Below are 17,839 nucleotides of genomic sequence, written 5' to 3'. Positions count from 1 at the left end.
GTGCTCAAAGGTATTTTCGGATGATTCAAATTTAAAGGCGCTTTTGAGAACCCATACCGGCGAGAAACCATATTCATGTGAACAGTGCTCAAAGGTATTTTCGGATGATTCAAATTTAAAGGCGCTTTTGAGAACCCATACCGGCGAGAAACCATATTCATGTGAACAGTGCTCAAAGGTATTTTCGGGTGATTCAAATTTAAAGGCGCTTTTGAGAACCCATACTGGCGAGAAACCATATTCATGTGAACAGTGCTCAAAGGTATTTTCGGATGATTCAAATTTAAAGGCGCTTTTGAGAACCCATACTGGCGAGAAACCATATTCATGTGAACAGTGCTCAAAGGTATTTTCGGGTGATTCAAATTTAAAGGCGCTTTTGAGAACCCATACCGGCGAGAAACCATATTCATGCGAACAGTGCTCAAAGGTATTTTCGGGTGATTCAAATTTAAAGGCGCTTTTGAGAACCCATACTGGCGAGAAACCGTATTCCTGTGAGCAGTGTTCAAAAGCATTTTCCTACCCATCACATTTAAAGAAACATCTGAGAATCCATACTGGTGAGAAACCGTATTCATGTGAAATTTGTTCAAAGGCATTTTCCAATGCTTCAGATTTAAAGAAACATCTGAGAACCCGTACTGGCGAGAAACCGTATTCCTGTGAGCAGTGTTCAAAAGCATTTTCCTACCCATTACATTTAAAGAAACATCTGAGGATCCATACTGGTGAGAAACCTTATTCCTGTGATCATTGTTCAAAGGCATTTTCCCGGCTTGAAACCTTAAAATCACATCGGAGAACCCATACTGGCGAGGAACCGTATTCGTGTGAGCAATGCTCAAAGACATTTTCCATCGCTTCAAAATTAAAGCAACATCTGATGACCCATACTGGACAAAAACCGTATTCATGTGAAATTTGTTCAAAGGCATTTTCACAGCTTGAAAACTTAAAATCACATCGGAGAACCCATACTGGCGAGAAACCGTATTCATGTGAACATTGTTCAAAAACATTTTCCCACGTTCAAAGCTTAAAATCGCATGTGAGAACTCATTCTGGCGAGAAACCGTATTCATGTGAACAATGCTCTAAGGCATTTTCTCACCTTGGATGCTTAAAATCACATCGGAGAACCCATACTGGCGAGAAACCGTATTCATGTGAACATTGTTCAAAAACATTTTCCCACGTTCAAAACTTAAAATCGCATGTGAGAACTCATTCTGGCGAGAAACCGTATTCATGTGAACAATGCTCTAAGGCATTTTCTTACCTTGGATGCTTAAAATCACATCGGAGAACCCATACTGGCGAGAAACCGTATTCATGTGAACATTGTTCAAAAACATTTTCCCACGTTCAAAGCTTAAAATCACATCTGAAAACCCATACTGGCGAGAAACCGCATTCCTGTGAACATTGTTCAAAGATATTTTTCAATGCTTCAGGGTTTAAGAGACATCTGAGGAGCCATACTGGCTAGAAACCGTATTCATATGAACATTGTTTAAAGGCCTTTTCCAACACTTCAGATTTAAAGAAACATCTGTTGAACTATACTGGACAGAAACCGTATTTATGTGAAATTTGTTCAAGAGCATTTTGCCAACTCGAAAACCTAAAATCATACCAGAGAAGTCATACTGGTTAGAAACCGTATTCATGTGAACCGTTTTCCAAAGCTTCAGGTTTAAATTTAAAGAAACATCTGAGGACCCATAGTGGTGAGGAACAGTATTCATGTAAGCAGTAGCGTAACTTCAAATTTTTGGCTCCACGCAAAATCTAATTCCCCCTCCCCCCCTTCAACTGAAAATCGTATTAATGTACATTTTTATTAACATTTTTGCGTTTTTCGGCCCCTCAATTTTTTATATTATATATATTGTTTCAAACAATATGCGATTGTAAGCCATTTTTTTTAAAATGCAATGGGAAGGGGTGAGTGACTTTCTTCCTGTAATTTTTCGGTATTGAAGTTCGAAAAACGCAATTGCAAAAGATCTTTGATGACGTTAAACAACGGAGTTGGGGAAAGGGAATATATCCCTGGAAATTTTTCGAAATTAAACTCCTAAAAACGCATTTGTAGACCACTTTCGATAACGTGTTAATGAGCCCCGGAATTTTTAGAAATCCAAGTTCCAAAAAAGCAATTTTAAACGATCTTTGGACATATTAGGGAGAAGGAGATCTGCGAACTTTCTCGCGGAATGTTTCCGAAATTGAAGCTTAAAAACACAGTTCTAGGCTGTCTTTGGGGAAATTAAAAGAAATTTATTTAGTTTTATTATCCCCTGCTTCCCACCTTCTTGGCTACGTCCTTATCTTCTCTTATTTATTTTGAAAAAAGGAAAAATTGCAAGAAATCTTCTCCCTAGATCAGTTATTTGGTAGATTAGAGTGGTCACTCCTACCCGAATTTTAGACACAATAATTGTGCAATTGTTCACTTAAATATGTTGTTTTTACCTTATGAAATGTAATGAATATTTTTTGCATCCGCCTCGAAATGATGGGCCTGTTTCCCCCAATTTATTTCGTAAAAATAAAACAGTTGGTTTTTTATGATGAAATTTTCGATATCGACACTTCGACCCTAATATTTTAAAGTGTTTGAAATGCACGCGTCTGTGACACCTGTAAAAATGCTCTTAACATTCTAGACTGAACTGGTACGTGGGGTATTTTTTCCACTTTGTTTGGTGTTACCTTTAAAAGCAATTGCATTTACTAATTATACAAGGAAGAAAATAGTAATAAAAGATGAAAAACGAAAACAATCAATTTTCGTAGCCTTGATTTATTTTATGTTTTACTTTATCATTTTATCAATTACTTTAGATTTGTTTTCTTACATATTTATACGCTTTTTTTTAAATTTAAAATTTATTTTTCTACTAATTTGTTTATTCCTTTAAATGTAACTTGGCAATATTCATTGCTTTTACAAAATATTAATAAAACATAGTCTCATATAATATCTCAATAATAAGTTATTATGTGCATACATGTACAGTTGATATCACGTTTTATGCTTTGAAAATTTTCAACGAACAAATGAGCAAAATAATTTTAAAAAACTACTTACGATCAGTCTTGCATAATATAGACGAACACGCGAACAGCGTCCGCAGAAAATGTTTGGCTTCACAGAAAATTTTTTTCAAACTGATAACGTTCATTTAAAAAAAAAAAAAAAAAGATTTTTTTTTTTTTTTGAAGGGAATTTTTAAGAAAATCCCAGAATTTATTTCTGTTAAAGCCTTTCTCCAAAAGCCTTTTAAAGCACTTGTGTAAAAAAAAATAATGGTTTTGGCAGTTTTCTTCAGTTGGTGAAAAATAAGCAATGTTATTGTAAAAAAAAAATTAAATGATTTAAAGCACTTTTTTTCTTGTCTCTTTCATATTTGAATATAAATTTAATTTTTAATTCAAGGGTGAGTTAGGCAAAATTATTATTTGCAGAAAATTTTCCGGTTAGGATTTATGTTCGCAGAAAGCTTTTCGTTTTATCTAAGTCTGCTTACGATTTTACAGAAATGTTTTGGGCGAATCTTTGAAAAATACAATATAATACGCAAACCTACATCACAGTCACTATTCATTGTTCGAACATCGTTTAGAACTCTTTTAAAATTATCAGTTCTTTTGCTTACACTCACGATACAGAATTTAGAATATCTTGAATGTTATTCTAAATGAGAAGAGGTACTTACCGGCCACTTTATGCATTCAAGGTTCCTCACAAAGGAAAGAATTCTTGCTTGTTGTTCATTTATCTAAAATGCAGTAAATATAATTATATATATTTCGGCTTATTATAAAATAAGCCGAAATCAGTTGCTTAACCATGGGAAACTTTTTAAAAAGTAAGGGATCATAAAGGAAGGATAAAAACTGAATACCATTTTGACAGATACAGAAAGCAGTCAATACTTTTTCTGTCATTCGAGTTAGAGCAACTGAAATCCTCCTCCCAGGACCATAAAAGATAGATTTATTTATGTCTGTGGTTTTCTTCCCCTTCCCTGTTAACCTCTAAGGGGCATCCCAAAGGAGCAGGAGCAAGAAAAAAAAAAGATGAAAAAGGCAGTGCCGCATTCCAGAGGAGCCCTTTTTTCGCCACGCACGACGTACTTTAGAACAAGAAAAGATTAAGGAAAAAAAATCGAACAATAGGGACGTTTTCGATTTTTCAATTTTATTTGTATATGATAGAGTAACATGTGTGAACATCATAGGTGAAAAAAATTTTGCGATACTATAAGTAGGTTTTTTTTTTTAATTAATTCTTAAAGTTCAGGCGATTGTGTGGTCAGATGGCACAGGAAGTGACGTCATGCGCTCTTCCGCCGCGGGAGAAGCCGAAGGACCTGCAGTTGGATTTGAAGACGAATCAGGCTTACCTCCTCGCATTTAACTCCTCGCGATTCTGGAACATTAAACCTTGCATCCTCTCGGAAATATTCGAATACCATCATTGATGTTACTTGAGGAAGATTATTAGATTGTGCTTTAACGAATCTGGCCTCCATAGTGTGTTCAAAAGGATTATTAAATTTCTATAAAAAAAAATATCAGCGCGCTCAAAATATCCGTAGCGAAAACAATTGATTTTCGGCGGAAGGCTGCCAATTAGTGCCCTGTGACGTAAGCTCGTGACGTTTCAGAAGAGCGCACTTTTGCGCGTGGATTTTTAAAAATTCATTAAAAATCAATCACGGTGTTTTCAAATTCGGCGACGGTGAATTTTTTAGTTCTGAGGGTCAATTAACAGTATCCAATAGTTAAAATATGAACATTTAATAGGTTGCAACTTTCCTATTGTAAAAGTCAGGACAGGTTCTGGTAAAAAGGATTCTGCGGTGACGTTTGATGCATTGTGACATCTCAAAATAACCAATAACACAGAAAACTATCTTCGCTCGTCTATCCCTTTACATTGACTTCAGGTAATTCAGTGCTCATTCTGAGTCCACGGATATAAGTTGCTCAAGCATATGAAACATTTGAAAGATAAGCGATTACAAAAGATCAAAACTTAAGGCTAAACCCCCATTTCCTTAAAGATCATTTGCATGAATACAACTAAAAGCGCTCCGGGAGTCCCCATTCAACTCAGCAAGGAGGGCATCGAAGGTCCCCACAACTTTTTTTTGCTTCAAAATCTAATTTTTAGCTCCTTGCTTAAAAACTTAGGATAGCCCTGCTCTCCTTATCGGCTCCACGCTGCCAGCTAAATAATTTGTTCACTGACATTAATTCAACTTATAGCTTCGTTCAATTTAAAAAATAAAATTTTCGCAATAGCTATATATTGTTGAAATTTACTAAGTTTGAGCCGGGTCGGTCATTTTCCAGGATATGGCGGAGGGTATGAATTTAATGCACTTTATTGGGGAAAAACATCAAAATACAAGCAAAAATTGCATTGTATCTAAATTCCTGGACTTCCTTGATTGCTCAGATGACGGGTCTGGTTTGGGCCCCTTTCACTCGCTAAGCGAACTCTATTTCAACCTTGACAAACTTCTGCAAGCATAAATCTATCTGCTAGTTGTGAAAATTTTCTTAACATGCGACGTGCAGGAGGCTGGGGCATAATGCTGACACTGAGTCTCGAAATCCAGATCCTACCCCAAAACTTCTCTTGTCTGTCCTTTCCCGGACACTCGTACAGTTAAAACTCATATTTTCCCTTGTCTCTGGGGCAGGTGACCGGGTGGGGGAGGGGGGAGGTCATTATGATACTTTTTCCCCGGGCCAAGGTTTGGCTTTTGTGCATGGAGGCAGGGCCGTCCGAAGAGAGGACGGCGCCCGGGCCGAATATTTTCTGGCGCCCCCTTTCCATACTAGAGATGAGTTCGGGATCATTTTTGAGAGCCCGGGCCCGCCCGAGCCCGAAAATTTGTAACCGAGCCCGCCCGAGACCGAGTGATATCGTCTCGGATCAAAATCCAAGCCCGAAGTATTCTTGTATCAAAAACGGAGCCTTCTACAGTCTGACATGATCTCTCTGTTAATGAAAATTGTTACGTCAAATGTTCTTATTAACAGAGAGAAGTTCCTAAATTTTCTTAAAATGCTCCACTTCAAATGCATTACTGTATGACATATTGCAATAGTAATGGCCAAAAAACACTATAAATAAGCGTTAATTAATTTGTTTTGTTTTGTTTTTTGGTGGGGAGCGGGGTGGTAAATTTGACATTGATTGAACTGATTTAAATGTTCCTTTCATTTTCTCACAGTAGGAAAATGTTTATTTTCTTTGAATTTGTATGGAGATTGGCGATTGAACATCTGCGCTTGAGCCAGAGCCCGAAACCTATTTTCGGTTCTAGAGTCCGAACCCTCTTCGGGCCCGGGCTGAGCCCGTCTCATCTCTATTCCATACCCCGAATGGTGGGCAATTTTCGGAAAAGCAACCAAAATTTTATATCAATTATTACATGATTAAACATGTAATCTAAAATAATGTGTAAGATTTGAAAAACCATTTTTTAAAAAAGAATAATGCTAAAAAGTATTTTAAATGTTGTAAAAGCTTAGTTCACGGCTCCCCTTCATATCTTAGCACCTGGGGCGATTGCCCCGCTCGCCCCCCTCTTCGGACGACCCTGCGGAGGTTGGGGGCCTCTCTACTCAGGGTCTTAGAACCGAATAAGTCAACTAGACCGTGACTTAGGGCCCCTGCTATTTGGGGGCCCGATAAAGGCTAAAACTGTATTAGCAAGCGGCAAAAATTGTGATGTTTGACGTCAAGGACGGCCCGAAAAAGTGTTCGGCCTGGGGCCCCGATATCTTAATTGGCCCAATCTCTATTTACATTGGAAAGAAGTGCAAAGTTTTGGAACTCAAGAATCAAATATGCTTCTCAAACTAAGTGTGATTCACAAAAAAATTATAATAAAATTGAATGAAAATGAAGCTCAAAAATTTTTGGGCCCTTTCTGATTCCCCCCCCCCCCCCCGCTTTGCGTGGTCGTGCGGTACGTAGTTACGCTACTGTACTTATGTGACGTATATCAGTCTCGAAAATTTTCCAGGGCGAATTCCGAATGCCATTACTCCCCGTTAATTCGCCTTAGATGGCCTAAAACTGCATTTCCAACGCTTCAATTTCTAAAAATTCCCGGGTGACACCCCCCCCCCCCCCATTTGAACATCAAACGAAAACAAAGAAAGAGATCCATCCCTCTTTTTGTCAAAATACAGTGGAGCGCGAAATCTTCACTTGGTATTGGTCCCTGCTAAGCCTCGGGAGGGGGGGGGGGGGGAGATACGATTTCAATAGAGTTCGGATGTGTGAGGTGGGGCGTAATCTCTAAGTTTGGCCTAGGGGCGTAAATAGATGTTAATCCGGCCCTGTATATGAAATGGCACCCAATACTTCCCTCCTTTTTTGTTTCGTTCAAGGAAGTAAACGGTGAACGTAGCTATGTTGTCTGAATAGGGTACAATTTTAATCAGGAATATTTTTCGGATAATCCGACTTTTCAGTTTTCCGAGATTGTGTCAGCCCCCATTGCCACAGATTTTCGAGACTCTACTATACTGATCCATATTTTGTAGTGGTGCCATCTACACTTATGAAAAGGAACTAGAAAAAAATGCAGCAATGAGTTTAAAGCGCGGTTTTTTTTAAAAAGAAAAGGAAAACTTTGAAATTGCTTTCTTTCTATGAGAAGTGCTATGGTCCCAAAATAAAAACAAACTTCATCAGAAAAATCTGGAAGGCGCATAAAGGAAAAAACAAAGAGCAAAGTATGATATATAGTCGCACATCAGTGCATCAAAGAAAAGAACCACATTTTGTAGTGCTGCCATCTATACTTGTATAAATGACCTAAAAAAAGTGTTGGATTTTGTTTTAAAGCGCTTTTTCTTTTACAGTATAAATAAAAAACATTCAAATTGTTGTATTTTCTGTAAGGCTCGGTCATCGCAAAATAAAAATTTCACCATCAAAGTTCAATTGGCTTGCTGCTTCTTTTAGCGGGGTGGGGGAGGGGCAGTTTCCTTCCCCTAGACCTTGAAACTTAATAGTCTTACTTACAAGCGGGAGTGGTTTTTGTTACTTCCGATAAAATTTACATTGATTATCACCCCCCTCCCTGTACAATTGTTATAAAAAATTAATTTAGGCCCCTAGGTGTTATTTTCGGCCAGTTTGGCAAAACCCGAAACTTTGCTCTGGTAATCTTAGCTCTGCAACAATGAAAAATCCGACCCAAAAGGGCTAAACTGATGCACAGGCCTATTTATATAGCGGCTGATGAGTTTAGGAAATACGGCTGAACATATGTAAATGCAAACATACACTGACTGTTAAAATCATAACCCTTCCTTTTGGCTTCGCCGTAGTCAGGGAAATAGAAAATATTATAAATTTATAAATGCGAGTGTCAAAGTAAAAATAAATAAATAAAACATTGCTTGCTTGAAATCAGAAAAATAAGGATAATTTGATTGCAAACATAAGCAACAACTTCATATCCCAGAATCCACCCGTCCAAGTACTTTACATTTATGTGTAAATAGCATCATTCACCAATTATAACTAGGAATACCAAAAAAAAAAGAAAGAAAGAAAAGAAAAAGAAAATAACTTAGTCTCCCTCTGTCCCACTTTCCCCTACTCAGTGCAGCGGAGAGAGTCACAAACTAAATGAACCATATTTTGACAGTTTATTTCGCTAAATATTACACAAGATATTTTTGTCCTATTTCACTTTCAGATACAAGCAAAATATAATTGCTTCAGTGCAATCTTACTTCAAGCGCACCATTTAGATATTACAACTATTTAAAATAAGCATTAATGATAGAACTGTCACCAATTTCTGCACCAGCGAGAAAAGTGGGGGCACGAAAATGCTCCATTTAAATGCAGCATTGTGAAAAAACAAACGGAAAAATTTTATGTTTATGTTACATGCTTATTCTCTGCGAATCATATGGAACGTACACAAAATAAATTAAAAATTCCCTTAAAGGCGACCGTTTGGTTTTAGAATTTGCTCTAATCTCTTATAGATTCTCTTTTCCACAAATTTCTGTAACCTGACCTCAAAGAAGTGACTTAGATTACTTTCGTGTGAAGTGAGTACAGTGAAACCTGTGTAAGTTCGCGGTGCAGTACTTTAGTGGTCAACTTAAACAGGTGGTCAACTTATAGAGGTTGATTTATATGATAAGCGCTAATTTCGTACCCGAAAAAAGCGGTCAACCTAAACAGATGGTCAACTTGCAAGGGTGTTCAATTTCACAGGTTTTACTGTATTAGTAAAAGTATAAAAGCATTTTCAAAAGCCTTTGTCTCAGACATGGGTGCAAGACCTTCCGTCTCAGGACGGATTTCCGTCTTGACAAAATTTCCGAGACGGAGGTCGGGACGGAAAAATTCGATGACGAAAAGAAATTCGATGACTTTCTTTTAGTTTTTAATGAAAAAAGAAAAATTGAGTGTTTGAAAAATATACTTTAATATTACTGGACCGTTCCATAACCACGAATTTACATCGACATTCTCTCGGTTTTCTGCCATGGGCTCGTTTTGTTTGCAACGTGCTTTTGGAGGAGTGGCTTTTCGACTCGCGCCATTTCACTTTTTTTTAGGTGTAGCTCTGTTATTTCCAACTCACTGCATTGACCAAGGAGTTGCTGGTAGGAAACACCGATGGGCAACCGTTCCTGCATTTTTGACAAAGACTTGAGGAAACACTAAATTCTGTCATTGAATCTAACACTCGCTAAACTGGGAATATTGGAGGGGGGGGAGAGAGAGAGAAAGGAAAGAAGAAAAATAACGGAGCACGAGTTTGCGAAAAAAACGCTGCTCTTACAAAGAGGGTAATCTGTTCGCAAATTAAAACGTTGGTTTTAAAACGTTGATATCTTGGATAATCTAAGGCGGGGTTGAGGGGTTACTCACGGGTTACAGTATAAAATATCGAAAAACTGAATTGAAAATATTTTTGAAGCTAGGAGTGGTTCGATATTTCTCCTCTGCAAACCCTTAAAAATTTAAAAGTCAAAAAGTTTTAGGCTGTCTTTAATGATGTAAAAGCGGGGAGGGGGAGGTTTAAAAAAAAAAATCGAAGACTGGAGACTTAAAAACACTAATTTAGGCAATCTTTGGTGAATTTATGAGAGATGGTTTTGGTGTTTTAACATGAAAATGTTTTGTAGCTAATGTATTAAAAACTATTTGAGGCTATACGTAAATGACTTAAGTTAAAGGACATTTGAGACCCTCTTCCGAAAAGTGTTTGTAATTGAAGTCTTAAAACTTTCATGCTGTCTTTGGCAATGTTAAGAGGGAGGGAGGGCGCTCTCTTTAGGCGAAATTTCGAAATTGGAGTCGTTAAAGCGCAACTTAAGACCATCTTGGGGTTCGGGGTTCTCCTTTCCTAAAAAATATTCAAAGCTGAAGTACTCAGCTTTAGGTAATCTTTGGAAGACTTAAGAAGAGGGAATTCGAAGGCTTTCTCTCAATACGTTTTAGAATTTAATTTCTTAAATCTTCGGTGATGAAAAGGGAAAACCGTAAATTTAACTAAAATTTAGTGAACTTAGAGGAAAGAGTTCGGGGGGGGGGAGTCTCTCTCCCCGAAGTATTGAAATGCTGTTTTAGCTATTTTTGAGTGAGTTAAGAGTTAGGGAATTCAGGGGTCTTTCTCGAAACGTTTTCGAAATTGAAGTCTTAAAACTTTGGGTTGTCATTGGCGATGTGTGGAAGGGAGTTGCTCTCTCAATAGAAAAATTAACCTTAAACAAAAACTTACACTGCATTTAGTAAACACAATGAGAGGAGGGGGGTATTCCGCACCCTCAGCCCGAAATATTTTCGTTTCTGAAATTTTTAGAGCTTTGTTTTGGGCTATCTTTGACTGACTTAAGGGGGAAGGATGTAGGAAGATTCTTTAAAAAAGTTTCCAAAATTAAAGGATTAAAGTTTTTAGGCGGTCATAAGTCATGTTTATAGGTAAGAGGGGTACTATTCCTACAAAACAATTTAGAAACTGAAGCCTTAAAAATTGAAATTTAGGACATTTGTGGTGAATTCAGAGGAAGGGTTTCGGGAGTTCTCTTCCGAAAACTCTCTGATGCTGAAATATTTAAAACTCCACTTTAGACTATATTTGAGTGCCTTAAGAGGGATGTGATTCGGGAACCCTGCCTGGGGTTAGGATTCGGTTCCCCTATTTCTTTTTTTAATTAATGAATGTTGGAAAGGGTACCTTGTTAAAAAAATATATCTACTTCACTGAAGCGATTTTTTATTGCTAATTCTATCTTATAAAAGAATTCTTTTTCAAATGAAGACTGTGTGGGGGAATGGTGACAGTTCATTATCATTAGTCGGCTTTACCCTTCCCCCACCTTTCCTTCTTTTCTAGTTTGTTAGCGCTACCTTGGGTAGACTTTCCGATCAGAACTGATTTATGTTGCAAAAGTGAAAATCTTATGTCCTAAGCGATTTTATTGCTACAATAAAAATGTTTACGATCGGCAAAAAAATAATGGTGGGGTGTTGCAAACGCTTTTACCCCTTACATTATCCAACATTGTCTAAAATTGCGTTTTTGAAACTTCAATTTCGAAATGTTACCGAAGGTGGGTTCCAGAACTTCATCCCTTCAATAAAGCGTACAAACGTTATGAAATTTAAATTACAATTTGTTTTTAAATCTTCAATTTCAGGAAAAGCCCATAGCGCCCCCCCCCCCCTTCTCTAATATTTTTTGATGGTTGCCCAATATTGTGATTTTGGTACTATATGTTCTTTTGGTTTCTGATTTATATCTCGTTACAACTCATGCAAACTAAAAGAGGGTCCACGATAACTTGAACTGAAACAACTACTTAGCATTGGCGGGTCATTTGCAAACTGGTGATAAAGAATATTCAGCTCAGAACTCTTTAGAGGAACTTCCTGGCAATGGAAGTCGAGCGGAACGGTTTTTTTGCGCAACTTGTTCACAATCATTTTCTCGAGCTCACGATTTAAAGATTCATGTAAGTGTGCATACTGGGGAAAGATCTCACGTCTGCGAACGCTGCTCAAAGGCCTTTTCCAAAGCGTCCAATTTGAAGGCGCACATGAGTGTCCACACTGGCAAAAAACCATTTGAGCGTGAACACTGTTCAAGGGCATTTTCTCGCTTCACGCATTTAAGGACACACTTAAGGATGCATACTGGCGAAAGACCTTATTCGTGCGGAACTTGTTTAAAGACATTTGCTCAGCCTTCAAACTTAAAGACACATTTAAGGATCCATACAGGGGAAAAGCCTTATTTGTGTGAGCATTGCTCAATAGCATTTGCGAAGAGTACTTACTTAAAGAAGCATTTAAGGGTGCATGCTCGTGAGAAGCCATGTTAATGCGTAGACAGTTAGAAAAATAAATAAATCAATCAAATGCCTTCGTGCCTAAGAGACGCCTGAAGGTAACCTATTTCTGTCAATCTTGCTCAATTACACTTTTTCTTGCTTCAGATTTTAAAGACATGGTAGAGGTTTTGTATAAGGTGGTTGGATAGTGTTGAGAAGGACCTAGAAAGGACTACTTGGAGTGACCTTTCGATATAGCCGATATTTATTATATCGAAAGGTATAGTTAGTAGAAATATATTTTTGTCCCATTTTCGATTTTTGAAATAATGATGGATGCCATTTAGTGGTGCTTCAGTTCTGCTAGTCTCCCTAATTGGTACATGTGCCTACAAACACTAATGTGTTGTGCAGTATGTCACTAGTTCCAATACTTTTGCAGCAACTATATTATATAGGTTCTACGATTGAGTTGAATCCTACAGAATATATTGTTTTATTTTTAAGAGAAACAAAAAAAAAAAAAAAAAACATGTTTGGCCATCAGTCAGATATTGCGACTGTAGAGAATTAGTTAATTTTTTTTTTTTTTTTTGGTCCTTTTGAATCATCGGGTCAATGTTCCTTTTTCTGTGGAAGAACTATGATTCGTAAAATTGAAACTGCATACCGAATAATGAAACAGAAATAATCTCAATATTTTTTTCCCATTCAACACTCCCATTTTTTCCCAAATTTCTCTAAAATACTTTTTCAATCTTAATATGTGTGATTTAACATTAATTTATGTAAAACTACCTTCTTTAAATTAACATTAATTATGTTTCTTATGATGATAAAATTTGTATGTAGTCTAAAAGTGAAAAATAAAGTGATTTTCCTGTTCTATTAATGTATGCCAATTACTGGATCACAAGGCGTCATACACTCTTGGTATCAGGTGCCAATTACTGGTGATTTTGGTAACTTTTTATACATACTTTCTTTTAAAAATATCTATTCAAATATTTTTGATTTTAGTGAACTAAATAGATGCACAGATGTGCATTTTTCAATGAAAAAAATATTTGCAAGTATATATATTTTTTCTAAGTAATGAAAACAGAGGTAAGTTTAAGGACAAACTCTTAAAGTGCCAATTACTGGGGTCGTTACCCTATACACCCTTTATATATTTTTTGTTAAATGTGTACAGTGACTACATGAACATCGAAAAGGCTTTTTTTTTATTAAGACGGCGCTTTTGCTAGGGATGTATCACTAAATCAACATCGAAATGTTTATTTTTTACTCTTTAGTTCAAACTTGTCTCAGGAAATTTTTCTCGTTGATTCACGAGCACGAAATACTGGATACTGACATGCATGCGGACCATTATCACTGGCGCTGACACAGAAAGACGAGGATCGAGAGGACTATCTCGTTGGAGAGGATTATGAATCATAAAGATCGACAAGCAGTCAGGGGCGGACTGGATCTCCCAAGAGGGTGCCAATCTTAACTACCAAAGGGCACGAAAGAACTGAGGTTTAAGAAGAGCGCAAAGGTTTCAAAGGTGCAAAAATAAACGAAAGCGCACAGGTTTGAGGGCGTGAAAAAACGAATGCGCACAGGTTGAAGGGCGGTAAAAGTAAATAAATAAAGTAAACAAAGTCGCACAGGTTTGAGGGAGCCAAAAAAAAAAGAAGGCACACCTCCATGTGTTTCTCTTGACGGGACTAAAAAACTTTATGCGCCCTCGCTTTTTTTTGCGCATCCTTGTTTCTGAGCTGCATTTTTTTTTTTTTTTTTTTTTGCTCTCAAACTTGAACACTTTTGGTTCCCCCCCCCCCCCCCCGATCCTCGAACCGTTTTTTTTAAAATTATTTTATTTAATTTGTGTCTTTGAACGTGTGCGCCTTCGTTTTTTTTTTTGCGGCCTTTAATCCTGAGCTCTTTTTTTCCCACCCTCGAACCCCCTCTTTTTTTTTCATTTTATTTTATTTGTGCCTAACTTATTCGCCTATTTCATTTTGCGCCCTCAAACTTGTAAGACTTCGGTTTTTTTTTTTTCAATTTTTTTTTACTTCCTCAAACCTGAGCGTCTTCTCTCTTTTTTTTGCGTCCTTGAACATGTGCGCCTTCGTTTTTTTTTTTTTTTTTTTTTTTGCGTTCTCAAACCTATGCGTCCTTTTTTTTTTCCGTTCTTGATCCTAAGCGCCTCCGTATTTTTTTTTTCTCCTTTTTCTTTTTTTTTTTCTTTTTAATTTTTTTTGCACTCTCAACCCTGAGCGCCTTCGTTATTTTTTTTTTTCGCCCTGGAACCTTTTTTTTTTCATTTCATTTTATTTGTGCCCTCGAACGTTTGCGCATGTTTCTTTTTGCTCCCTCAAACCTGTGTGTGCGACTTTTTTTTTATTTGGGCCTTTGAACTTGTGCGCCTTTTTTTTTTCTGCGTCCTTTGAGAGCCAAGGTTGGTGCCCTTGGGAATCTATTCCGGCCCTGGTAGAAAGATCCATTTTTGGGTCCAAAACTTTAATTTCGAATAAAAAAAAACACTATTCACATAAAAAATTTTTCGAAAATATCGACAAACCTTCCCAGCACTAAACCTAGATAAACTGAAAATTTTAACGAAATTAGTCGTGTAGTTTCTGAATTTACCCCGTACATATACATTTGGATTTTGTGTTTTATTTATATAAATAAGATATTAATGCTAAATTATAGGCACACTTAATTTAATTCGTAATCATCAGTATTATCGTAACTTTAATAAATATACATAATACGGGAAGGTTTGTGACTGAAGGTCTGTCATGCGACTTATATGCAACATTCGGTGCTTCAAGATTTATTATTTTTATGTTTATTATATTTTACTATTTAATTTTTTCATTTATTTATATTAATGTTTAGTTTTTTTTTTTTTTTCAACCTGAACTTTTTTTGGACATGGGGCTCATAGAAGTGAAGCCGATACTTAGGTTACATCGAAAAGTAAATGATTGTACATCAAAAGATACAATCAAAAACAAACTGTGGAAAAAAAAGAAAAAACAATTCATTTTGATGATTTTTTAAATATTTTAGGGGGGAGTACCACCCTGAGGGTCCCTCCTTGCTGCAAATGCTCATCCTTTTAAACTTTTCTTTTCTCTAGTCCCCCAGAAGAATCCTCCCTCCCATTCCAAATAAAAATATTAGCTTAGAAAAAATGGTAGGGGGAGGAGGTAAATCTCCAGAACTCCAAAACGGGGTGGGTAATAGGGGGAAAGTGGTCATATTTGCAGGTTCGGATATATAAATTTTGACCCCCTGCAACAAAATCTGCAGGTACTCCTCCCCAGGGGCCAGCAGTGTATATTTGCAACGTTAAAAAGTCTTAGCGCTAGTTTTTTTCTTCTTTTCTTACTGTTTCTTGGGCTTTTGGGCCCCTTAAGGCCGTGACCCTCCCCCCCCCCCCGCACTTCGGGGTCTGCGGGAACGCATATTTGGATTCAGGGGGTCATTTTAAAAAACGACATTTTATACAACATTTTACAGAAACGATTGATACAATCGATATCGATAGTGCTGTTACAGAATTTCCGTTGATGAAAAGTAGAAAATTAAAATTTTAAGTCAAGAAGAAAAAATCTTTTCAAGTATAAAAAAAAATGTGTCGATCAGGTAATTTATAATCATATATTTTTCGTCTTCTTTTCAATAAAAGGTTTAAGAAATATTACCAGTATACACAGTTTTAGATCATGTTTTAAATCTTTTTATTTTGGGAAAATATTATCTCTCATAATACAATAATTTTTGAAAAATATTTATCAGGGTTTTTCGATCAACAGTATTTCCTGTTGAAGTAAGATTATGTTAAAATGTAAAACATGTTTCAGATAATAAAATCTTGTTTTCGTTCTGTAAGATATTAAGCATGTCGTTGTGGGGGGCAGGGGGGCATATAGCAGGACAGTGTAGGAGGGGCGGCAAATTTGGTGCTTGCCCCGTGCGGCAGAAACCTGCGCTACGCCGCTGTTCTTATATAATTAAAATCTGAACGTATGTATCTATGTATGTACCTATGTAGTCTTCTATGTCCGAATTTCTTCTCCTGAACATCAGTGATCTGACCATCGAACCAGGTATTGATGGATTCGTTATCTTCCCGTCTTTAAGTTTGGCTATTTAACATAATCCTCCGATAATAATTAGTGGAGTTTTCAATTAAAAACTTAATTATGACCCTCAGATTTCAACATAACATCCCTATTTTTTGAAGGCTTTCCTCCACTACATTATTATTCAATGCTTCATCTCAACTTTCTGCAACAATGCTTTTATAAAAATTGATAGCGGTGAAGAAAATCATTAAAAGGAAAGATCTGTTGCCATTTTTTTCCTCAAATATGAACAAGTAAAATTCTTGCTTTTCCTGTGATCGGGGAATTAAAAATGTTTACTTTTGGTTTATTTTTCCGCAATCTGCCGCAAAGTTTACTGTTTTTTTTTTTTTTTGTTCAAGCCTGAGTGTTGAACATGTGTCACTTTACATAACACTTATTTTTTAGGTAGACTGATCAAAGCGGGGCGAGGCAGCTCGAGACCCACGTGATAACAGGCCAGACAACTCCTCTCCCCCCCGCTTCGTTACGCCACCAGTCGTCGATCTATGAACTTGGCGCGAAACTTTGAAAGCAGTGCAGTTTACAATGCAGTTACATAGTGCTGCTTGCTCTGGCTGAAATAAATGAAATAGGAAATATGTAACTTCGGATGCACATTCTTGTGAACACAATACTGTTGGATTTATCTCATCCTTTAAACGTACCGGAATGTAGAGGCAATTAAAAATATATATATATAATTAGTCTTGTAAGTGTCTGAGTGTCTGCTGAGTGAGTCAGCGATTTGCGCTACCGAACAACCTGCATGCGAAGAAAAAAATCGGGCGCCTCATGGAATAAATTTTAAAGTTCGGAGGTAAGTACTTTTCTCAGATAAATAAATTAACATTTTATCCATTAGAATTCATGCAGTTAAGGTTACTTAACTTTTCCTCCATTACACAAACAATTGTCAGTTTCCTTTCTGATATCTTTGTCTGTAATTTGTAATTTCAGCATACTGCTTTAATATTTGAAACGGTTCACTTGCAACTTTTTATTTCTTTATTTTTTCAAGCATGTACACGCATTTATTCGAAATGGATTTTCCAAGCTGACAATATACATATATCAAAATTTTCTGCGAATATACTTGTTGCTATCAGAAGCAACGTAACTTGGTGTTGATATTCAGTTAATATGTAAACAAGTTTATTGAAACAGGCTTTTAACTGAACTAATCTTATATTTTCGGTTTCGATTAAATTGTTTCATACGCTAGCATGTGTTATTTTGATCAAAAAACATTCCTTGATGGGCTTCCGTAGTTCTGAGATAAGAAGATTAGCTTTGAACGCCGGAGGGCGTGGGTTCGATACTTAAACATTTTCCCCCAACTACGCCCCTGC

General features: G+C 36.7%; 1 protein-coding gene across 1 annotated transcript; it reads left to right on the top strand.

Moving 5' to 3' along the window:
* Positions 1-411: 411 nt before the first annotated feature.
* LOC129232925 (zinc finger protein 135-like) lies at positions 412-1,620 on the top strand. The gene is made up of 2 exons (XM_054867028.1): positions 412-420; positions 710-1,620. Exons 1-2 carry the CDS (start codon positions 412-414, stop codon positions 1,490-1,492), a joined length of 792 nt encoding a protein of 263 aa, XP_054723003.1. The 3' UTR covers positions 1,493-1,620.
* The last annotated feature ends 16,219 nt before the right edge of the window (positions 1,621-17,839 follow it).

This window comes from Uloborus diversus, unplaced genomic scaffold (assembly GCF_026930045.1).
Source record: "Uloborus diversus isolate 005 unplaced genomic scaffold, Udiv.v.3.1 scaffold_14, whole genome shotgun sequence".
In the NCBI taxonomy this organism is placed as follows: domain Eukaryota; kingdom Metazoa; phylum Arthropoda; class Arachnida; order Araneae; family Uloboridae; genus Uloborus; species Uloborus diversus.
Note: the sequence above shows the minus strand (reverse complement) of the source record. Positions and strands in the feature narration are given on the sequence as shown.